This window comes from Nycticebus coucang, chromosome 12 (assembly GCF_027406575.1).
Source record: "Nycticebus coucang isolate mNycCou1 chromosome 12, mNycCou1.pri, whole genome shotgun sequence".
NCBI classification, from domain to species: Eukaryota; Metazoa; Chordata; class Mammalia; order Primates; family Lorisidae; genus Nycticebus; species Nycticebus coucang.
In genome coordinates, this window is record NC_069791.1 from 67,965,391 (window position 1) to 67,988,486 (window position 23,096).

Genomic DNA, 23,096 nt, shown 5'->3' on the forward strand with positions numbered 1-23,096 from the left:
TTTAGTAAAAGCTTTATTCAAAGATATATTCATAGCCAGGTGCAGTGGCTCACACCTCTATAATCCTAGCACTCTGAGAGACCGAGGCGGGTGGATTGCTTGAGCTCAGGAGTTCAAGACCAGGAAGAGACAAGACTCCTTGTCTAAAAATAGTTAGGCATTGTGGCGGGTGTCTGTATTCCAGTGACTTGGGAGGCTGAGGCAAGAGGATTGCTTGAGCCCAAGAGTTTGAGGTTGCCATGAGCCATGACATCAATGCACTCTACCAAGGGCCAAAAGTGAGACTCTGTCTCAAAAAAAAAAAATTCTCAGATTTTCCCTTGCTCTTAGCTGCATCAGCATTAACTGTGAGTTGCACCCCTGACAAAGAGTCAAAATCTGAGTTTTAACCAGATCCTCAGGTGATGTACACGTAGTGTTTGAGCAGCATTGCTTGAATGCAGTAGTTTGCAAATGCGTAGTCTCTAGAACTTGATAGAATTCTCAGGCCTTCTGGTCCCCCATCCTACTAAAAAGAGAAGTTTTGGGGCGGCTCAAAGGGGTAGGGCACTGGCCCTGTATGTCGGAGGTGGTGGGTTCAAACCCAGCTCCAGCCAAAAACTGCAAAAAAAAAAAATAAGAGAGAAGTTTTGGGAGAGGATGTAGCAGCCTGTACTTCAACAAACCTTTGAAGTGATTCTAGTTGGGAACTACTTGTAGTTACAGTTTAAAAGAATCAACTGACTTATTTTCTATTTAAGGCTTGTTAGGTGAAGTAGTGAATTTTATTAGCTTAAATGCAAACAGGTAAGTGTAGTACTTTTTTTAGAAAGTGCTTGAAATAACAGATGTGGTTCTTAAAACCAAGCATAAGCATTGTTTTTACATATGGGGGAGATTTTCTAACACTCAGTTAAGATCCATATTAGAGACCATAGTTACTTGTCTATGGTAAGGATTTCTATTTTATAAAATTGTTTTTTATAAAAAAAATGTAAAATTAGTATTATTTTTTTTGAGACAGTCTCTCACTTTGTCACCCTCTATAGAGTGCCATGGTGTCACAGCTCACAACAACCTCAAACTCTTTGGCTTAGGCTATTCTCTTGCCTCAGCCTCCCAAGTAGCTGGGACTACAGGCGCCTGCCACAACACCTGGCTATTTTTTGGTTGTAATTGTCATTGTTTGGCAGGCCCGGGTTGGGTTCGAACCCGCCATCTCTGGTGTATGTGGCTGGTCCCCTAGCTGCTGAGCTACAGGCACTGAGCAAAAAATTATAAAATTATTTTTTTTTAAAAAGTAACCTATACATTACCTATACAGACAAGGTCTTGTATATATAGGCACTCCTTGCCTTACATCAGTGGTTCTCAACCTGTGGGTCACAACCCACAGGAACTGTCTTAAAAGGCTGCGGCATTAGGAAAGTTGAGAACCATTGCTTTACATGTTAGCATAGGACAGTTAAAAATTGACCTACCAAAGATAGGCGGGTTTGGTGGCATGCACCCATAGTCTCAGCTGGAAGGGTGAGTCAGAATGATTGCTTGAGCCAAAGAGTTTGGCTCTAGCGAGCTATGATCAGACCTCTGCACTCCATCCTAATGATATAAGAGTCAGACCCCCATCTTAAAAAATAAAATAGATAAAAATGAAAAATGACCTAACAAAGCTCAAATCGTGCAAAGTTAATTGAGAAGTTGTGATAGCTCTGTGACCTTAAAATTTGTCAGAGTATTAAACTCTTACTGTTAACAATATATGCAGAGATTTAAAAAAATCATAGAACTAATGTTGTAACTTAAAACATTAAGAAACATTAGAAAGTCGTGTCTCAGGCTCAGCACCTGTAGCTCAGTGGCTAGGGCACCAGCCACATATACCAGAGGTGGCGGGTTTGAACCTAGCCTGGGCCTGCCAAACAGCAATGCAACTATAACCAAAAAATAGCTGTGTGTTGTGGCAGGCACCTGTAGTCCCAGTTACTTGAGAGGCTGAGGCAAGAGAATCACTTGAGCCTAAGAGTTTGAGGTTGCTATGAGCAGTGATGCCACAGCACTCTACTGAGGGCGTAGTGAGACTGTCTCAAAAAAATAAATAAATAAATAAATAAAATTGTGTCTCAACAGTTTGAACAGTGACTGCCTTCATCTCATATATGTCAGAATGTGTGCGTCTTTTCTTGCCCTGGCAAAATGTCATACTCCTAAGTTTGGATCAGCTTCTGACATTTTATCCTTTTTACTTTCAGTTATGAAATATCTCTGAGAGTTCTTTTACTTTTTGAGACAGTCTTACTCTGTCACCCTTGGTAGAGTGCCATGGTGTCACAGCTCACCACAACCTCAAACTCTTGGGCTCAGGCTATACACTTACCTCAGCCTCCCAAGTAGCTGGGACTACAGGTATATACCACCTGGCTTGTTTTTTTTTTTTAGTAGAGATAAGAGTCTCCCTCTTGATCAGGCTGGTCTCAAACTCCTGAGCTCAGGCAATTCACCTGCCTGGATCTTCTTGAGTGCCAAGATTATAGATGTGAACTTTCATGTCTGGCCTCTGAGTTCTTATAATGTGGTTTTTCAAGGGTGTCACATACTCGGGGACATCTTCATCCCTTTGTGTTGAGAAGCTGCTCTCAGTGCCTGTGGCTGCAGCATGAGAATGTTGACTCTTTACAGTGTCAACGTTCCTATTTCAGCTTGCTCTTCTAGATGATGCAGCAACACAACTACACACTTTGCTGTGAATTAACAGTGTTATGATGACCACTCTCCAACAGACCTTGAAAGTGATTCCTCCTTATTCATGATGTGCAGGTTATTGACATAGTGTTTGGGGGGAACTGAAGGGTTACAGTTAATACACTGTGGTTGCTGACACTTCTGAACCAGGCCATTGGGTGACTTGTTTAACTCAACTGTAATGATAAACTTATGTGCACTGGAACCATGCAAAGCATGGGCTGCCTGTATATTTTAAAGGGAAGTATTTTAATGGAGCTTAAAATTTTCTTTTTACAGGTTAATCTCACCCTACAGATGAAGATAATAGAGCAAGAAAAAGAAATTGAAGAACTAAAAAAGCAGTTAAACCTCCTTTCTCAGGACAGAGGGGTGAAGGATAGCATGAAAGATGGAGGTGTACAAGTCTAGCCTTAATTAGGCTGTGTCAGTAATAGGAAAGTGGACTTAAACTCTTAAAATAGTTAACTGGAATGTACATTTTCAACCTTTATTAGGGTATAGATGGTATGACTCTTAGTTATATTTAGTAAGGCTATATAAGACTTATTAAAGATGCTTTTTCCTTGGATAGGTTTTTCATGACCCAGCATCTTGAACTTAAGACTGCTCTGAATTAAACCTAGTCTGTTCTTTCCCTCTTCTGTTATTGAATTTCCTACTTAAGTATTTTCATACACCCAGTCTCTGAAACTTAAAGATATCCTCAATTCTTTCTTTTTTAAACTACCTGTTGACCCTGTAATCCCCCTTTAGAAGGTTCTATTGCAGAAATTGGTGTGTGCCCCACCCTCACTGCCTGAGCCCAGGCCTGCACACTGACTAGACTATTCAGTGTGGACAGCACCAGTCTTCCCAGCCCCTCACACTGTTGTCATGATTGAGGTTGATTACCAGTTCATTTCTGGGCTCAAAACCTTTTGCTTGCTCTCCGCTTCCTGTTAAGATAAAAAAGCTCGATGCCTCAGCACAGTGTACAACCTCCACCCTTTTTGTCTGTTCGCCCCACCTTCAACATCATTCCAAAGCCATATGCCCGAAAAGCTTTGTACATTTGTCCCTAAATGATCTTAGCACACAGATAACTATCTTTCTTGCCTTTGCCCTGTTCCCATGGTCCTCTTTCTTTTATTACAGCACTCTAAACTCCTCAATCTGTATATCCCTTAAAGGCAACAAACTGATATATTCATTTTTGAATCCCAGAAAGTGCCTCCCACATAGTCGGCAGTTGTCATGGTAATTTCCACATGATTTTGCTGAATTTTAAATAAAATGAAAACCACAAATTACATGATGCTTTTATTGATAGTTGACAATTGGCCTAAATAAAAAGACTTTGATTCTAATACAAGTCTCTTTACTGACAACAGGCATGAAAGAGCACTATTTAAAAAATCTAAACCATTAAAAAACCATTACTAAAATTCACTTTTAAGGAACTTGAGGGCAGTGTTAAAAGGAGCCAGGTTTTCACAAGACCGCATCCACCTCTGCACATTGGCTGGCACTGTTGCACTGCAGCTTCCGGTCTGCTGAAGCACAGACCAAAGCACGACATCTGCCACAGTGAGTTCATTCCCAGCTAGCCAAGGGCTCTTCCCAAGAGCAGAGTTCATGGAACGGAAAACAGCAGCTTTTTCTTTACTGCTTCCCTCTTTTAACTGAAAAATAGCAATGTCTACCCAGCTATCTATGAGGGTTGAATTTACAGCATTATGCTTTTGGCCAAACAGAGAGAACAAGAAACGTGCAATGTTCCCTTCTCCTTCAATGGGGCACATGGTCTGGACACTGAATTTCATCTGAGTCTTCGGCACTGTAAAGAAAACACATCATGTAGCATCAATAGTAGCCCTGAAGGAATTATTTATACAACATGGAAAGGGAAAGTCACTAAAAATTGTGAACTGATGATAGGGGAAAGTATTTTGAAGAAGAATGTCATGTCACATTTTTAGTCTGTCTCCAAAAGATTTAATATTCAAAAGGGTTTAAATGTAAACTGTACCTTAAAAAAGTAACCAAGTAACCATTTCTGGTATTTATGACAATTTTCAGGCTAGAAGGGATGGCAAACCATCTACTCTTAACTTCTGTTGCTCAAGGAACTGGAGGACTGGAAACACAGGTGTGAGCAAAAGTGCCTGGCCTATCTTGACATTTTTTAGGCCAAAACCAAAATTAGCAAACCATCCTTTGCTGGCATTATATTCACCAGCTTCAGATCCTTCACCTTCCTCTTGCTTTGTGTTACCATATAATAACTTTAGTTTTTCTCAAGTCATTTTAGAGCCTCTAGGTATTCCCTTCCTCCCTATTTTTTTGAGACAGTCACACTTTGTTGCCCTCGGTAGAGTTCCATGGCTGGCATCATAGCTCACAGCAACCTCAAAGTCTTGGGTGCAAACGATTCTCTTGCCTCTGCCTCCCAGGTAGCTGGCACTCCAGGTGCCTGCTACAATGCCTGGCTGTTTTTAGAGATGAGGTCTTGCTCTGACTCAGGCTGGTCTCAAACCTGTGAGCTCAGGCAATCTGCCCGCCTCGGTCTCCCAGAGTGCTACTGGTGTGAGCCACCTTGCCCAGCCTAGGTATGCCTTATATCAATCCTGCATCCACAAAACCATTTTCAATATAAGATAAAACAGTATTTCACAACTAAGTGTATAGCGTCAAGACTTTTTTTTTTTTTTAAATTAACAATGGTCCTTACACTGGATTCATTATCTTGAAATGGTGGGCAAGCACAGATTCAAACCCTAATCTTCGGTATATAGCAAGCAATTCAACTTTTTCTTGTAATGTCCTGATTTTGCTTCTTGGGAACTTTTCCAGCATCACTAGGGGCATAGGGGCACTATATGTGTCTCATGATGTTACCCAAGGTTTACAGTATTGCACTGAACATGATGAAAAATACTCAAAGACCTCAAGAGATCACTTTTTACTGCAATATGCAGTTTACCAGAGAGATGAACTGCTCATGCAGAGATGATGATCATCCCATTATAAGCAGATACTTGCAATACTTGAACTCAACCACAACAGCAACCAGAGGCATTATTACAGTAGTATAGTATGTCTATAGTTTTATGCAGTTGGGATTTGACACTATTCTTACATTTGTTTGCATTTCTTTTGACTACAGATGGTGCATGTATGGTAACTAAGTTTTGATACATTTTAACTTATATTTGTGTATATTTTATGGAAGGAAATGACAAAATAGAGTAGTATCTACATATATTTTATGTAGAAATGACATAACTTTTTCTTAATTTTTTGGTATTTCTAGGCTATACAGTTTTCAAATCGTTGCAAATCTCCAAAAATTTTTACAATATATTTTTTAAAATCTGCATAAAAGTGAACCTGTGCAGTTCAAACCTGTGTTGTTCAAGGGTCAACTACATATAAGTTGAACTCATTCCTCTCTACTTACCATTCTTCCAAATGAGAGTAAAACCCAGCTGATATTCATGACGGGGTTGTTTTTTAGTCTGTTCTCCAAAGCACTTGAGAAGGTTTTCAGGCACATTCTTGACTGAAGAATGTGTGTGCACAGTGGATAGGACCCTATAGTGGTCACACAGAAGCCTGTGCAGCACAAGCAGGGAAAGTGGAGGGGAGGCCGGGTTTGCATTGATCACGATATCTTTCAGTGCCCCATAACCCTGGGGGAAAGACCAAAACAAAGTAGCAAGCAATCTCAGTGTACATCACCGTACTAGGTGTTAATGCTAAGAACTAAATAACCAGGGTAATTTTACTGGATCACCCATTCCCACGAAGAAGGGATGGTTATGATCTCCATTTTACAGCTGGAGAAACTTGAGTCCTAGGGAACCAAGTAACTTATCCAAGGTCACTTCACTTAGTAAGAAATGTAAATGGAACGGGAGTGAACTTCACCCCTTTACCACTACACTTTTGGCCCCTACAAATAAGTTGATTTTACCATCACATTAATAAAACAACATATCAGGAATGACACTTCTATTTATCCCTTTTACCTCTGAGATAAAACCATATTAAAAAAAAAAATCATACATGCAATTATTCCAGTTACTAAATCTTTTAAACACCTGACAGGATATAGTTTCTACCTTAATTTGAGTGGTGGGGAAATTAGTTAACACCTTGTGTTTTAGAATATTAAGTGCCCAAACTGATAAGCTTTTTAGATGAAGATTTTATTTCTCTACTTTGACTCTTTTTTTTTTTGAGACAGAGTCTCACTTGGTCACCCTTGGTAGAGTGCTGTGATGTCATAGTTCACAGCAACCTCCAACTTTTGGGCTCAAGCTATTCTCTTGTCTCAGCCTCCCAAGTAGCTGGGACTACAGGTGCACACCACAACCTGCAGCTATTTTTAGAGACAAGGGTCTTGCTCTTGCTGAGGCTCTGGAACCTCTCAGCTCAGGGCAGTCCACCTGCCTAGGCCTCCTAGAGTGCAAGGATTACAGGAGTAAGTCACCATGGCCCTATAACTTTGACTCTAATAAATGCAATTTATATAAACAATAGCAGACAAATTCCTTGGCTTTACTGTATATAGTCAGCCACTCCTGACTCATGTCCTATACACATCAAGCTATGCTGAGTCCTTTGCAGTTTCCTGGACATATTGTATTACTTTATACTCTGCCTTCAGAGGTATCAATTTTCAGATTGAGTACTGTGTTCTGAGAAGCCTTCCCAGCACCCTAAGAAATCCCCATCACTGTGTGTGCTCACAACACACCCACTAGACGCTAGCTCTCTGGGGACCTGGTTGGTTCTCTTGAGTCCTCAGTGCAAACAGAACCAAATGAATGGGTGAGCAGGGGAAGGAATATACAAATACAGGGGTACAGAGGTTACCAAAAAGTGAGGCTGAGTGAGATGCTGCAATGTTGTTACTTTTTAGGTCTTTAGGGCTATTCCATATCAATTTTTTTTTTTTTTTTGAGACAGAGTCTCACTATATTGCCCTCAGTAGAGTGCTGTAGTGTCATAGCTCATAGCAACTTCAAACTCTTGGACTCAAGCGATTCTCCTGACTCAGCCTCCCAAGTAGCTGGGTCTACAAGCACCCACCACACCGCCTGGCTATTTTTTTGTTGCAGTTGTCATTGTTGCTTAGCTGGCCCGAGCTGGGTTTGAACCTGCCAACTTTGGTGGATGTGGCTGGCACTGTAACTACTGTGCTATAGGTGCCAAGCCTCCCTATCAATTCTTGAGGAGGATATTAGAGATTCTCCTTTTTTTTTTAAGACAGAATCTGATTTTTTCACGCTTGGTAGAGTGTTGTAATGTCATAGCTCACAGCAACCTCAAACTCTTTGGCTTAAGTGATTCTGTTGCCTCAGCCGCCCAAGTAGCTGGGACTACAGGAGCCCACCACAATGCCAGTCTGTTTTTTAGAGAGGAGGTCTCACTCTGGCTCAGGCTGGTCTCTGAACCTGTGAGCTCAGGCAATTCACCCGCCTCAGCCTCTCAGAATGCTAGGATTACAGGCGTGAGCGGTATTAGAGATTCTTGAGACAAATCCTTTTGAACTCTCAAATGCCACTTTGTAAGTAATAAGACTTTCTTTACACACTACTTGTCCCCTAAATTAGCTGAACTCTAATAAACTTCAATCAGGAAAACTGCTGATGCAACTTTTAATACAGCTAAATTTAAGCAAAATGCTTTTGAAGTATGAAATTGTGACCAACTAGCAATATATTTCCAGCTTCAGTGCTTGGGCAGCCAAGGTTCTGAAAGTTGGGATACTCTCAAAAAGAGTCAGTGTTGCCTCTGCTGAACAGTCTGAGAAGCACTGAGCCAACAAGCTGTGATCAGTTCCTGACTTGGAGGTTGCTGGAACCATGCCCAGAATGGCAGAGGCTGTGACTTTTTTTTTTTAATTAATTAATTAATTAATTAATTTTTTTGTAGAGACAGAGTCTCACTGTACCGCCCTCGGGTAGAGTGCCGTGGCGTCACACGGCTCACAGCAACCTCTAACTCTTGGGCTTACGCTATTCTCTTGCCTCAGCCTCCCAAGTAGCTGGGACTACAGGTGCGCGCCACAACGCCCGGCTATTTTTTGTTGCAGTTTGGCCGGGGCTGGGTCCGAACCCACCACCCTCGGCATATGGGGCCGGCGCCCTACTCATTGAGCCACAGGCGCCGCCTGGCTGTGACTTTTCTTGACTCCCTCTCTGCCTGCATATCCTCCCTGTTCTCCACTTGGTCTGAGAAGTCAAAAGGAGCTTTAGTCCTAGAGCTTAGTTTGGCTTTACGCACACCTCATGAATCTGTTCTGTGCAAAGGCACAGTCATTTAGTGGAGAAAAAGTATGCTCTTTGCTCTTCATTTGAAAGCCAGAAAAGGAATGCTTTAATCACACAATTTTTAGCACATTTATTTTACACTAACAAAACCCCAACACACTGACATTTCTCAGCTTTCAAAACAAACTTACCTTTCCAAGCACTAAATTCAAGTCCAGTGCATTGGTTGTTAAAGCAGTGGGCTCATCGGCTTGGATTATGTTGGTTACATCCAAGTCTGCATCTGGTGTTTGAATCATCTTGGAGAGACCATCAACTGCAGCTTTCAACTCATATAAACGTTTTAAAATATCATCTTGGTGAGACTCAAGAGCTTGCAGAGATGGGTCAGATTCCTCCTAAACAAACCAACACCCAAGTGTTCATTTCCTCTCACATCAAAATAGTCTGTTTAAATCTGATCACTTGGCTTACTTTGCTCTATGCGCTCACCAAACCTCCCATCCTTTAAAAGCTACTAAAATGAAGGATCAGAATCACTTCATTTTCCCCATAATCCAGTAGGACTCCGCAAATTGATCCACAAATGCTTCAAAACAAAAAACATGAATGAAAACCACCTTGAAACTGTATGATTCCTATTTCAGGTAATTTAGTCTAAGAGCAGGGAAAGGTAGAAAATGAACACAAATTGTACTTTATTATTAATAAACTAATTCAAACACTTTGCTTAAACATGTAGTGAAGATGGGGAGGATGGGATGTAACTATTTTATACAACTAGAAGGGAAAATGGAGCACAGACAAGGTTTAAAAAAGTTTCCTTTGGTATGGAAGCCTGCTCATGGGGCCAAATAAGTAATTCTCCAAGTCGTTTTCAAGGAAGTACTAAAACTCAGATCTTAGCAACATCTAGAACTTTTTCACTGCTGAAGTGTATAATTTCATGAATGGGGATCATTTACATTGTTTATTCACTGAATCTGTTCATCCTTGTCGCCTAGCATAGTATCTGGTACATAGTGAAGAACCAATAGCATTTGTAGATAAAAAAAAAAATCTCAAACTCCATATACTTTAAAAAGTAGTATAATAAGGGGCGGCGCTTGTGGCTCAGTGGGTAGGGTGCTGGCCCCACATACTGAGGGTTGAAACCTGGTCCTGGCCAAACTGTAACAAAAAATAGCCAGGCGTTGTGGTGGGTGCCTGTAGTCCCAGCGACTCAGGAGGCTACTCGCTTAAGCCCAGGAGTTTGAGGTTGCTATGAGCTGTGATGCCACAGCACTCTAACCAGGGCAATAAAGTGAGACTCTGTCTCTTAAAATAATAATAATAATACTAATGCAGCAACTTGAAGTGAAAAAAAAATTAACAAGAAACTTCTCAGTAAATTCACATTGTACAATAACAGAACAGATAATCATTTTGGGCTGAGAGAACAAAGACTACAGTAAGTATGTGGAAAATGCTTAGGACAGAATAGGCTGTGCCCTTGAGATTACTATAAGTGTGCTTCGATCATACAATGGGAGTAGAGAATGAGTCCTTGCTCTCGTTCGTGTGCAGGCAAGCTCAATGTTCCTAGAACACCAGTTTCTCCACTATTCACTCGTTATACCTTCCTCATTTGCATATCCAACTGTTTGTCAATTTTACCTCCTAAATATTTTTGGAATCCACTGGCTTCTAAGCATGCCTGCACTGTCACAGACTAAGGTCAGGCCACCATTTTTCACCTGGCCTATTTTCTAACTGGTCACCTTGCACGCATGCATTCTGGTCCACCCCCTCCAAATCTATCCCATAAGATGACAGCTACAGAGATTTTAAAAAACAAACTCAAATCTGTCACCACTATCCTCCCTTGCTAACCTCTTAGGCTCTTGGATAAAAAGTTAAATCCTTAATGTGGCTTAGTAAATATTTTGTATGATTTGGCCCCTTGTTGCCTCACCTCACACAATTCCCTTCTTGCTATGCACTCTAGCCACACTGTCCTGTGAGTTCCTAAAAAGAGTACACTCCCACCTCTCACAGGACCTTTACATGTGTTATTCTCTCTATCTGCAACATTCTTCCCTCTTCATTTGTCTGGTTAACTTTTATTTACTCCTGTGTCTGCTGCTCTTAAGAACTGTAAGTTCACTGGCTTCTGGGTGGAACAAGGAAAAACCGAGTTTAGAATGCCAATGAAATAATTAGGTGCCAACAGGAAATAAGACTGAAACCTACGATGCATGACAGGCAGGGATACTACCTGTGTAACATTCTGTTAGTCAGTGACAGACCTTCTGAGTAATGTTTCTAATCTATTTTAATCAACCTGTGCACTATTTGTGCACAATCTTGCTTATTTCTACCGATGGCAGTATGGTGCCTGCCCTACTAAGGCCAGAAAAGCACCTAATGGATTCAAAACTCAGTCAGCACTAAAGAATGTCTTAAGTACTGCATCCACAACATGGCCTGTGACTTATGAGCCCTGAGTGCAGCTGAGTGATCTGAGTAACACTAAAATGCTCAAGATCTGCTCTACCTCATCAGTACCTTCTTATTTTCCTTCCTGAGACTAGATTGTGACTTGGTATGTTGTGTTTAATTTATGTATATTTACATACAGCTTATTCTTTTGGTGTTTCTCGTTTACCCCAGAAATGCCAGATTTCTAATTCCTCCGTTTCTAGAACCTCCGTAGTTGACCACCTCCCTTCACTAACCACCTCAAATTGACCTAATTTTCATAGACTGTACGTAGCACCACATGTACATATCAGTCCAGTAGGCCTAGTTCCTCATGTTGACCACCTCTATGTGTTGACCAGTTTGTTACAGTCTCTTGGGTGGTCAACTTACAGAGGATCTACTATATTTGTCTATCCAAATTATCTTCTGCTAGAGAAATTGCTAGAGTGGGATTGTGTGCCTTCTGAAACAGCAGTTTACAGATAAAAACTCAAGGGAAATGAGGCAACATATTTAAAAAGAAGCAAACCAAAACCCCCAAACTTGGTCTTAAATGAGAAGTGATAAGTCTCCATTCTGGGTTTTCTTTTCCGTTGCAAGGGACTGAGTTGAAGAGGTACTGGGCCAAGACTCCATAACAGTCTGCAGTTGGCCCACTGAACCACATCTGCTACTTTTTGTCTTAGCTCTGTAGTGGGATAACATTTGGTTTCAAACTAATCTTCCTCCCTCCCTTCCAATATAGGCAGAAAGCCGAATGGCTCAATAGACAAATTGAAGGATAACAGGCAGGGGGAAAAGAGATTGCGGAAGTTATCTATTCACCAATTTTCTGACGGAATGGACATATCTTTCTACTGCTGGAAACGTAACATGTTTATTTGCAATTGATAAAAGAATGAAAGACTTGAGCAGGTAAGTCACAAAAGAGCAATCAAAAGTCAGTAAACATGAACAAGTCTTCAACTTAACTAAAACCACACTAGGATACTACTTTACACACACCAGCTTTGGGAAGGATACTAGCATCAGGAATTCTCAGAGCAGAAACCAGTATAACCACTTGGGAAAATAATATTTAGTTAAGTGTAAGATAGACCTGCCCACTAAGCCACCAATCCCATTCCTTTAAGTATATACACTATGCTTGCTCTAGTATAAAATTCGTTGCAGAAGTATTCATAACAGCAGAAAAGGGAAAACAATCCGGTGTCCATAGGCGGTAGGATACCTAAGTAATGGTGGGAGAGTCCTGCAACGGAGCACTACACTACTGAAAAGACGAAAACTTTGTTGTTACCAGCAACAAAATAACTCTTAAAATAATGTCTTCAAAAAAGATGCCAGACACAACAGAACACCTACCACATACCATATCAAGACTATATTGTTTCCGGATGCAAATTTAGTTGACAAAATAATGGAGACAAGCAGGACATCATTACCATAAAAGTCAAGATCTTCGGGAGAAAGTTATAAGCGGGAAGGGTAGGGCGGTGACGATGTATGTCAAGCTGGGTGGTAGTAACTCTTGGGTTCGCTCAGTAATTCCTCAAAGCAAACATTTATATGCTAATCACTTTTCGAAGGATAAACTTTCCTAATGAAAAAGCTTAAGCGGCCATATGTAACAAAAAGAAGAGACATTTTGACAGACAAAAGTTGGGGTGACGCGCGGGCTGGCTGTCAGTAGTGAACTAGGTGTAGGGGATCCACCCGCTACGGTGGTGGTGGTAGGGTAATAAAATCCGGCAGCGGCCGCCCTCCGCGCCTGCGCACTGGGCAGGGGCCGCGCACTCGTACCTGCACGTGGCCCGTGTCCGGCGCCGGGCCGCCGGTCCTGACGTGTACGTTGGGGAGCCGGTACATGCAGGTGGGAAGCTCTACACGGAGGGGTGCGCCGCCCCCGTGATAGGGCTTTACCTGGTACATCGGCATCGCAGAACCAAGTTAACGGTGGCGCCTCAGAGGAACGCTGAGAAACCGAATTAAGCAACGACCGGTCACAGCCACCTCTTTCCAGTTGCGGCCGTTTGGGAAAACGCAGTCTGTGCGCTCTAATTGGCCTGGGCTCTCTGAACGCCACGGACTCGACCTTTGACAGAGCCAATAAGCGAAACGGAGAGATGGGAAGTATTTGCCACCCCGCCCGGAAGGGGCGGGGCACAGCGTGGAAAACAGCCAATGGGCGCCAGGGAGGTGGGGCCCCGTGTGGGATTTAGGGCGGGAGCTCTCGAGCTGTCTCGGAGGCTGATCGGATTCTGCATCTATGGAGCGAGCTGAGGGTGAGAGGTGAGCTGGGCTTCCGGTCTACCCTGACGATCGCCCTTTCTAAGGCCCATGGCATTCCAGCCCTGTGGAAAGGAGGGGAAAGTGGCCGAGGAGCGTGGCGAGCCCGCGGCGTAAAAGCCTTGGAGCGGCGTTCTTAGCGCTCCTCTGACCCGATGCGCTTTGAGGCCAGGGTCGGTCCCCTTTCTGCGTCTTGGGCTGGCGGCGGCAATCGCCACTTGGAGGATTTGAATTCGGCTCTCTCCCAGGCATACGCTGTCCAGACACCGTTACAAAGCTGTGGACTTGAAGCCGGCGCATAGACTGAATTCATTTCCGTTTTACCCGATTTCTCTCTCTTTAAAAATACTTTGGGGAGGAGGGCGCCTCAAGGCACATCCTAATTTGCATACCCGAACGGTTTCTTTAAAATGCAGTACTTATATATCTGCTCCAGTACGTGATTTTTGGCTGCTATGCCACTGTCTTCGGGGTAGCGACTCCGGCCTACACTATTGTGTTTAATGTCAGATTCGCAAACAGAAATTTGCTGCCTGTATTTAATTGTACCACCCTCTCCTCAAAATAAACACCAGAAATGGACCTGTAGGCTATTATGGTGTGTTGCCAAATACACAAATTTTTAGAGATGCTTTCCATTTTATGTGATGTCATCTACAGTTTCGCGTTGTAGACAAACAAGTGAGATTGTTGGCAAGGTAGAATGTAAGAGTAAATATGGTTGTTCCTGGGCGGCGCCTGTGGCTTAGTGAGTAGGGCGCTGGCCCCATATACTGAGGGTGGCTGGATCGAACCCGGCCCCCGTCAAACTGCAACCAAAAAATAGCCGGGCGTTGTGGCGGGCGCCTGCAGTCCCAGCTACTTGGGAGGCTGAGGCAAGAGAATCGCCTAAGCCCGGGAGTTGGAGGTTGCTGTGAGCTGTGACGCCACAGCACTGTACCAAGGGCGACAAAGTGAGACTCTGTCTCTTAAAAAAAGAAAAAAAGAAAAATGGTCGTTCCTTTATTTCATAAGAGTTTTTTGAGGGTCTCCTGTGCTTTAGATGCTGTGGGAAATACCCCAGAATTTCTCTTCCACGGAGGTTCTTGCATTCTGTTATACCCAAGTTATCAGTAAAACCAAACGTTTAGGGGAAATGGCTGACTTAATGAACATATTGGAACTGGAGGAAGAAGGGAGCAGTTTAGACAGAGAGATCGACTTAGACAAAGCGCAGTGTCTAAAAGAACTTGTGATATTCAGCAAACAGTTGTTCACTGACTAAAATATAGGGGAGTTGGTGAAGGGAAAAGGATTAGAAAGGGCCCAGTATTGAGTAGATTTTAAACTTCATATAGTAGGCATTGGGGCACTAGTAAATTTTTTAAATAGAAAAACTACTTGACGAGATTTGTGGTTTCAGAAATAATTCTAGTAGGAGTATGGAGAATGACAGAGTAGGAGAAAGTGGGGACAAAGTAGTTGTAAAACTCTTAAAGCTGGTACAACGGGAACTTTTGAGGGTCTTTACTAAGGTAGTGATTAGTAGCTGGGATTTAGAGTGGGTTTTCCAAGGCAACTATGTACAGTATGGGAGTTGCTATCATGCATGTGGTACCTCACTTCTGAGATGGTTTTGACATAAACACTGTGTATTTCCCGGCATACTCTTGATCTTTCAAATTATGCAAGAAATGTTGCTTTCAGGTGGGTGCAGTGGCTCATGCGTGTAATCCCAGCGCTTGGGAGGCTGAGGCAGGTAGATTGCCTGAGCTCACAGGTTCCAGACCAGCCTGAGCCCCAGTGAGACCCTGTCTCTAAAAAATAGAGACATTGTGGCAGGCACCTGTAGTCCCAGCTACTTGGGAGGCTGAAGCAAGAAGATCACTTGAGAGTTTGAGGTTGCTGTGAGCTAAGGCCGAGGCCCTCTACCAAGTGAGACTCTGCCTCAAAAGAAAAAAAAAAAAAAAAGGAAATGTTGTTTTCAATTTGCAAAAAAGAAGATCTATTGTTGCAAAAGATTATGGTAGCTTGAGGCTCCATGTAGATGCCAGTATCTATATTCAATAGATATTAAGTATATATTGAATTTGAAGTATCTATTCAGAAGTATTTTTGACAGGTCTTTAAAGATTGTATGTAGCACAATGTTTATATTTATGAAATTATAAAGAGCTATGTTAATATAATAAATGAATAGAATAGATTGGACAAATAAGTTATTAAAAGTGATGAGTCATTTCCCACATTTAGAGTCAGAATGAAAGAACATAACTGCTTTGTGTCTTGTAAAACTGATTTTTTTAGTACAGAACCTGCTAAGGCCATCAAACCTATTGATCAGAAGTCAGTCCATCAGATTTGTTCTGGGCAGGTGGTACTGAGTTTAAGCACTGCTGTGAAGGAGCTGGTAGAAAATAGTGTGGATGCTGGTGCCACTAATGTTGGTAAGTTTGGGAGAGTTTAACACCATGAGAGATAATCAATTATTTTACTCAGGAAAAATTCATTACTGTAATAAGACAATTAAGTGTTGGTATACCATGAAGTTGTTATATTTAAGTTCAAGTTAGCACCTATTGCATAATATGTGCCTCGTATTTAGGTAGTAATAACTTGTATTGTGTTTTTACTTAGCAGGCATTGTGCTAATTATTATACATGGAATATCATGTAATCTGCAGAATAACTATATCAGATAGGAATTATTATTATTATCTCTATTTTACAGATGAGGAAATTAAAGGACAGGAAATTTACTTTTTTATTTTTGAGGTTATAAAGCTAGTTAAATATCCAGAAAGTCTGATTCCACAGCCTGTTTTCTTTAATGACTGTGTTAAAATTATTCCTTTCAAATGAAAGAAAAAACAAAACTGTTTAATCTAGGCTACTAAATAGCCAAAAAGGACTTTTAAGATGAAATATGCAAAATAACAATAGTACATTTAACTAAAAATGTAGTCATGACTCTCAGATTTGCATTATTTATTTTAAATACTGTTACTATAAAAGCTTTAATATGGACCAATCTTTGAGAAATACACAAATATTTTAAACTTTTTAGATGTAAGACTTAAAGACTATGGGGTGGATCTCGTTGAAGTTTCAGACAATGGATGCGGGGTAGAAGAAGAAAACTTTGAAGGCTTAAGTAAGTTGAATTTTTTCGATTGTATCATAAAATAGTTGGGCCAAGTGGCTCAGAATTTTGGATAATACTGACTTAGAAAACACAAAGACAGTTTTTTAAAACCAGTTACTTTGGAAGATATTGTGTATATTCACTGCGATACATATCTATCTATCTATCTATCTATCTATCTTGGGCCTTCCTTTATACTCTCTTTCAGCTCTGAAACATCACACTTCTAAGATTCAAGAGTTTGCTGACCTAACTCAGGTTGAAACTTTCGGCTTTCGGGGAGAAGCTCTGAGTTCACTCTGTGCACTGAGGTGATGCAATGTTTTTATCCATTAACTTGTCCTTGATTAAAAAACCTCTCTGAAAATTAAAAAGTCTAATAATAATTAGAGTCATTATTATTTACATTTTCCTATCTCAGTGTCTCAGCTTCTGACTTCTGATTTGTTGAAATGTGAACAATAAATGAATAAAATGAAGCAAATAGTATTGTAAATCAGTAATTTCTCAATTTTAATGTAAATAATAAATAATAGGTACCATTAGTTTTAATTTGTTTTCAATTTTTAAGGAAAAAAACCCAAAGTATGCATTTAATTATAGCACAGATTCTTATTTTTATAATTACTTATACATTTGAATTATTATATCTTTTGGATTCTTTTTTAAAAAGTGTTAGACTGGTAGTGACAAATCTGATAAATGCATCTCTATTTGGGAATATATTTTGAGATTCTTTGTTTTATATATAGTTCAACCTAAAAACTAAATCAAAACTTTTTATCAAAGCATTTATTGAAACTCCCCATTTCACTAATTTCTTGGGTGCCAATTCTTAGGTTTTATGATGACTTCTCATCCACTTAAATCTTGATTACCTCAGTGGGGTCATCATCTTCTTAAAGAAAGTTTTCAGTCTCTAACTAAACATACCATTCTTGGCTTTTTCTTACAGTGATGTAACTATTTCTACCTGCCATACATCTGCAAAGGTTGGAACTCGACTGATGTTTGATCACAATGGGAAAATTGTCCAGAAAACCCCTTACCCACGACCCAGGGGGACAACAGTCAGTGTGCAGCAGCTCTTTTACACACTACCAGTACGCCATAAGGAATTTCAAAGGAATATTAAAAAGGTACAGTAAATTTACAATCCCAGTTTTTTTTTTTGTAGAGACAGAGTCTCACTTTATTGCCCTTGGTAGAGTGCTGTGGCACCATACAGCTCACAGCAACCTTCAACTCCTGGGCTTAGGTGATTCTCTTGCCTCAGTCTCTGGAGTAGCTGGGACTACAGGCACCCGCCACAATGCCCGGCTAGTTTTTGTTGCAGTTTGGCTGGGGCCAGGTTTGAAGCTACCACCCTTGGTATATGGGGCCGGGGCCTTACTCACTGAGCCACAGGCGCCACCACAATCCCAGTTTTTAATAGTATTGATAATATATATATGAATAAAAAAATTACCAAATATGTTTACTCTTTAGTTGATTCTTTTCCTGTAATTTTTTGAGAAATGTTTTGTTTGCTTCTTCCCTTGCCTCCTTTCTTTTCTTGAAAAGCGTCATCGGGCGGTGCCTGTGGCTCAGTGAGCAGGGCGCCGGCCCCATATACCGAGGGTGGCGGGTTCAAACCCAGCCCCGGCCAAACTGCAACAAAAAAATAGCCGGGCGTTGTGGCGGGCGCCTGTAGTCCCAGCTGCTCGAGAGGCTGAGGCAGGAGAATTGCCTAAGCCCAGGAGTTGGAGGTTGCTGTGAGCTGTGTGAGGCCACGGCACTCTACCAAGGGCCATAAAGTGAGACCCTGTCTCTACAAAAAAAAAAAAAAAAAAAGAAAAGCGTCATCAAGGCTGGGCTCAGTGGCTCACGTGTGTAATCCTAGCACACAGGGAGGCCAAGGTGGGTAGAATGCCTGATCTAGAGCCAGAGCAAAACCTCATCTCTAAACATAGCTGGGCATTGTAGCAGGTGTTTGTAGTCTCAGCTACTTGGAGGCTGAGGCAAAAGAATCGCTTGAGTCCAAGAGTTTGAGGTTGCTGTGAGCTGTGGCGCCATGGCACTCTACTGAAGGTGATAAAGTGAGACTCTTGTCTCAAAGAAAAGAAAAGAAAGAAAAGAGTCATCAAATGGTGTTCATTAGGTATTCTAATAGGGGAAATGGGTCCTTTAAGAAATAACATTATTTTTGATTCTGTCTTTATTTTTTTATAAGATTATTTCTCTTGGTTCCCTGAAAAATGACTTACTACAATCTTCACGAATTTGCACGCAAGTGAAACAGCTAAATGTTACATAGTTGTGTTTAAAAAGCAGATTATAAAACTGTCTATATTATATGATTTTAGTTTTATTAAAACAACTCTCCTAAATATGCACAGAATAAAGGCTGGAAGAGTACATGCTTTCATGTTATCAGTGGTTTTCCTTGGATATGATATCTCATGTGTTTTCTGTTGTCTTCCTTGTGTTTTTCTTTTTTGAACACATATTTTATATATGGAGGTATAGTTCTTATAATCTAAAAAGTTCTTAAATGTTGCAGCTAAAAACTTTTACTTGTATAGCAGTTTGTGATAATTTTTCACATTATTAAATTCTACAAAAATAGAGAAAACTTTTTTTGCAACTTGTGGTAGAAAATTAGTGCCTTAGAAAAACACAGGAATATAAAACTTTGCTTCTCAGAGATGACTGTCATCAATAGTTTGTATACTTCTTCAGTGTTCTTTTAATTTCATGTACTTATAAATATTATAATAATTTTCAAGATAAAGTAAAAAAATGTAATGATGCAAGTAATATAGAATGTACAGCATTCAAATCATATAGAATTGTATATGGTTGAAAGTTGAAGTTTTCTCTGCCTTGCCTCCAAGTATGGTTTATATCCTTTAGATTTTAAACGTGTATGTATATATGCAATCTTTTTTTTTCTTTTTTTTGAGACAGAGTCTCACTTTGTCACCCTTGGTAGAGTGCCATGGTGCCATAGCTCACAGCAACCTCAAACTCTTGGGGTCAAGTGATTCTCTAGCCTCAGCCTCCAGAGTAGCTGGGACTACAGGCGCCCGTCACAACGCCTGGCTATTTTTTTGTTGTATTTGTCATTGTTGTTTAGTTGGCCCAGGCCGGGTTCAAACCTGCCAGCCTTGGTGTATGTGGCTGGCACGGTAACCACTGTGCTATGGACGCCAAGCCTATATATGCAGTCTTTACATGTATGTTTACATATTTTTAAATAACTAGGATGCTATTATACATACAGGTGTGTGACTTTTAGATATTATAATTATTTTCTTTGGTCTATGTGAACTACCTTATTGTTTGTCGTTCCACCATGATATGGATATATCATAATTTAATCAACTCCTTGCTGATGGTTGCTTAGTTTCTGATTTTTCACAGTTACATATTGTTTCAGTGATTTTTTTTTTTTTAATATATCTTTGTATGCTTGTGCATATCTTTCTACAAGGGTACATTTCTGGGGAAGGGATTACAAGGTCAAGGGAATGTATTTCTTGATTTTCATAGCATTGGACATGGAACATCTGGAAGTGAAACGAGTGTGTCTAGGAACCAAAGGCTCTGGGCTATAGTATATAGGAAGGTGCCTCTTTGTAGGTAGATTATTCTGTCAATAATATTTCCCCTTATTTGTGAGGTGATAGGAGAACCTTGAGTTGAATGTTATAACTTAACCATGTGATTCCTGTAAGAGTAAAGTAATGTAGAGTCTTGTGTTTGTGTTTTTTAAACAGGAATATGCCAAAATGGTCCAGGTCTTACATGCATACTGCATCATTTCAGCAGGCATCCGTATAAGTTGCACCAATCAGCTTGGACAAGGAAAACGACAGCCTGTTGTATGCACAAGTGGAAGCTCCAGCATAAAGGAAAATATCGGATCTGTATTTGGGCAGAAACAGGTAGTAATGGCCAGTTACTTAAACACATTTTATTGCTCCAGTGATTAGGGTAGGTTTCTGTTGTCCTTTTCAATAGAATAGAATTTTAAGTACCTAAAACAAAAATTTTTTGATAGCTGAAAGTTTTTTATTTTATTCTTCCAGAGGATAGCATACTATATCTTTTAACTCTGTCTTTGAAAAAATATAAATTATTGTTAGGGCCGAATATAGGGACCAGCCCAAATAGAATCATCCCTCCCAGGAAAGAATGGCCTGCCCAAGAAGGAATGAATGTGCCAATCCCTACCCCTCCAAGTTCTTTTATTCCCATCTGCCTTAACCCACGTACTGACTTCTTTTTTGAATTCAGCCCACTTGTACCCAAGTGAATAAAGGCCACATTGCCCACACAGACCTGGGCTCCGATTCCTTTTGTTCTCTTCTCAGAATAATCTCTCATTTTCAGTTCTTAACCTCTCAATTATTGTGTGCAGCTTGTTGATTGTGCATAAGTAAGAGCTCAAATGTTTTCATCTTTCTTCATCTAAAATAAAAATTATTTTAACACTTTAAAACATTTAAAAAGACTCTTTTAGTTCTTTGTGCTCTTAACGTGGATAGCTTGACCAGGAAAGAAAATAAACAAAAACTCTCATTGTATCTTCTATTCTATTGTTGGATCCTTCTTGTCTTCATTAGGAAATAACTGTGATTCTTGGTTTCTATTTTAGTTGCAAAGCCTCATTCCTTTTGTTCAGCTGCCCCCTAGTGACTCTGTCTGTGAAGAGTACGGTCTGAGCTGTTCCGATGCGCTGCATAATCTGTTTTAGTAAGTAGATTGCTTCCAGGAAAACTACATTAAAAGATAGTGATTTTAAGGTTTACAGTTTTTTTATTTTCTTTATGAAACCTTGGGCAGTATTACTGCTGAGAGAGAATTTATAAGAAGGACTCAGTTACTTAATTCAAACAATATTCTGGTTAACTGGTACATTTCAGGGGGTTTTCTGTTGAGTTTGTTTTTAAGACTCTAGTTAGAATAACTTAAATTATGTTATGTATAATTGACTTTTTGATGAAGGCAGTTCAGATCATCATTTGTGATATACGAAAATAGACACTTCCATAAGTAGGTTTGGCCTTGTAAAGATCCATAGTGTTTGTTCTTACTCTGCTTTCTTTTGGCTTATGTCTGAAATTACAAAAATAGAGTTTCATTTCTTTTTTTTTGCAGTTTTTGGCTGGGCCGGGCTCAAACCCACCACCTCAGGTATATGGGGCCGACGCCCTACTCGCTGAGCCACAGGCACCGCCCAGAGTTTCATTTCTTCATGTTAAGATGTTCTTCACAGATATCCCTGGGGTGTTTTCATGTAGAATTAGCACTTTACAACATGTTAGTAAATGGGAGTTTGCTAACTGGGAGCCGATTTTAAAAGGGAAGGGAACATGGGCAAAGATCCTGAACATAAGGCTTAGACTCCATTGGCAAACCAATGAGACAATACCAAGGCTCTGAGAATATGTTTGAAGGGAGACCCATTGCTTACATGAAGGCCAAAGGTTCAATAGGAAAGATAAAAGGAGAGCTGAAACAAGTACATTTTGAACCCATAGAATTACCTGTGGTAGGTTTGTTGGCTGTAGGAGCCCTAGACCATTCCAGAAGATCTAGGTTCTTTCAGGATTCATTAAGATGGAGCACCGATGCACATAGACTAGAATAGTGATATTTACCAGCATATCACCAAGGTGTTTTATTTTTATTTCATTTAAAGAATGTCCCATGTGATATGTTTCTAATCCTTTCCATTCTGAAATTCTGTCCTTACTATATTAAACTTGAATAGTGTTTCAGGTTTCATTTCACAATGTGCTCATGGCGTTGGAAGGAGTTCAACTGACCGACAATTTTTCTTTATCAATCGACGGCCTTGTGACCCAGCAAAGGTATTTAAAACATTTTTTTTATTACTTTATGTTTTTGAATTTTTATTTTCTTTATTATTTAACAGCCTTTTCTGATGTAGTCAGTTTATATGGAACTTGGGACTTTGGCCGAGAAACATTAAAATTACCTGAATAGCAGACATCTTAAAAAGTCTACTGCAGATGATTTTATGATAGCTCCACTTAAGATATTTTTTACTTTACAATGGTGCAAAAGTGATATGTGTTCAGTAAAAACCATAGTTCAAGTACCCCTACAACCTTTCTATTTTTCACTTCCAGTACAGTATTCAGTAAATTACATGAGATATTCAACACTTTGTTATAAAATAGGCTTTGTGTTTAATGATTTTACCTAATAGGTGAATGTAAGTG

At 40.3% G+C, this 23,096-nt stretch overlaps 3 protein-coding genes across 8 annotated transcripts in view; 2 read left to right on the forward strand and 1 right to left on the reverse strand.

Moving 5' to 3' along the window:
* The window catches only part of EIF2AK1 (eukaryotic translation initiation factor 2 alpha kinase 1), a 42,629-nt gene extending 39,271 nt beyond the window's left edge, over positions 1-3,358 (forward strand). For 2 of the 3 annotated variants that reach the window (XM_053554513.1, XM_053554515.1), the window contains one exon: positions 3,001-3,358. In XM_053554513.1, the coding sequence (XP_053410488.1) occupies positions 3,001-3,132 (132 nt within the window). In that variant the 3' untranslated portion in view covers positions 3,133-3,358. The remainder of the gene's footprint in view (positions 1-3,000) is intronic. The other variant, XM_053554514.1, reaches the window with a different exon arrangement.
* Positions 3,359-4,007: 649 nt separating this feature from the next.
* On the reverse strand, positions 4,008-13,531 carry AIMP2 (aminoacyl tRNA synthetase complex interacting multifunctional protein 2). Of its 3 annotated transcripts, none has more exons than XM_053554518.1 (4): positions 13,371-13,531; positions 9,176-9,382; positions 6,164-6,395; positions 4,008-4,540 (listed from the first exon to the last, which is right to left on the reverse strand). In XM_053554518.1, exons 1-4 carry the CDS (start codon positions 13,383-13,385, stop codon positions 4,143-4,145), a joined length of 852 nt encoding a protein of 283 aa, XP_053410493.1. In that variant the 5' UTR covers positions 13,386-13,531; the 3' UTR covers positions 4,008-4,142. The 3 variants fall into 3 exon arrangements, with proteins under 3 accessions (XP_053410493.1, XP_053410492.1, XP_053410494.1); XM_053554517.1 differs by having other exon boundaries at positions 13,251-13,531; XM_053554519.1 differs by lacking the exon at positions 9,176-9,382 and having other exon boundaries at positions 13,251-13,531.
* A 127-nt stretch (positions 13,532-13,658) lies between these two features.
* PMS2 (PMS1 homolog 2, mismatch repair system component) overlaps positions 13,659-23,096 on the forward strand; it is a 31,623-nt gene continuing 22,185 nt past the window's right edge. Inside the window, exons 1-8 of one of the 2 annotated variants that reach the window (XM_053554512.1) lie at positions 13,659-13,739; positions 16,028-16,162; positions 16,783-16,869; positions 17,069-17,171; positions 17,816-17,999; positions 20,622-20,789; positions 21,503-21,600; positions 22,622-22,721. In XM_053554512.1, the coding sequence (XP_053410487.1) occupies positions 17,868-17,999; positions 20,622-20,789; positions 21,503-21,600; positions 22,622-22,721 (498 nt within the window). In that variant the 5' untranslated portion in view covers positions 13,659-13,739; positions 16,028-16,162; positions 16,783-16,869; positions 17,069-17,171; positions 17,816-17,867. Of the gene's footprint in view, positions 13,740-16,022; positions 16,163-16,782; positions 16,870-17,068; positions 17,172-17,815; positions 18,000-20,621; positions 20,790-21,502; positions 21,601-22,621; positions 22,722-23,096 lie in introns of both variants that reach the window. The other variant, XM_053554511.1, reaches the window with a different exon arrangement.

What these genes read in the sequence shown, in the direction of transcription:
- AIMP2 (XM_053554517.1), bottom strand. Translation starts at nt 13,385, where the DNA reads ATGCCGATGTACCAGGTAAAGCCCTATCACGGGGGCGGCGCACCCCTC. An exon ending in CGGACACGGGCCACGTGCAG is followed by an intron (nt 9,383 to 13,250) that starts GTACGAGTGCGC and finishes TGGTTTGTTTAG; the next exon opens with GAGGAATCTGACCCATCTCT. An exon ending in TACTCTCATTTGGAAGAATG is followed by an intron (nt 4,541 to 6,163) that starts GTAAGTAGAGAG and finishes TTTTCTTTACAG; the next exon opens with TGCCGAAGACTCAGATGAAA.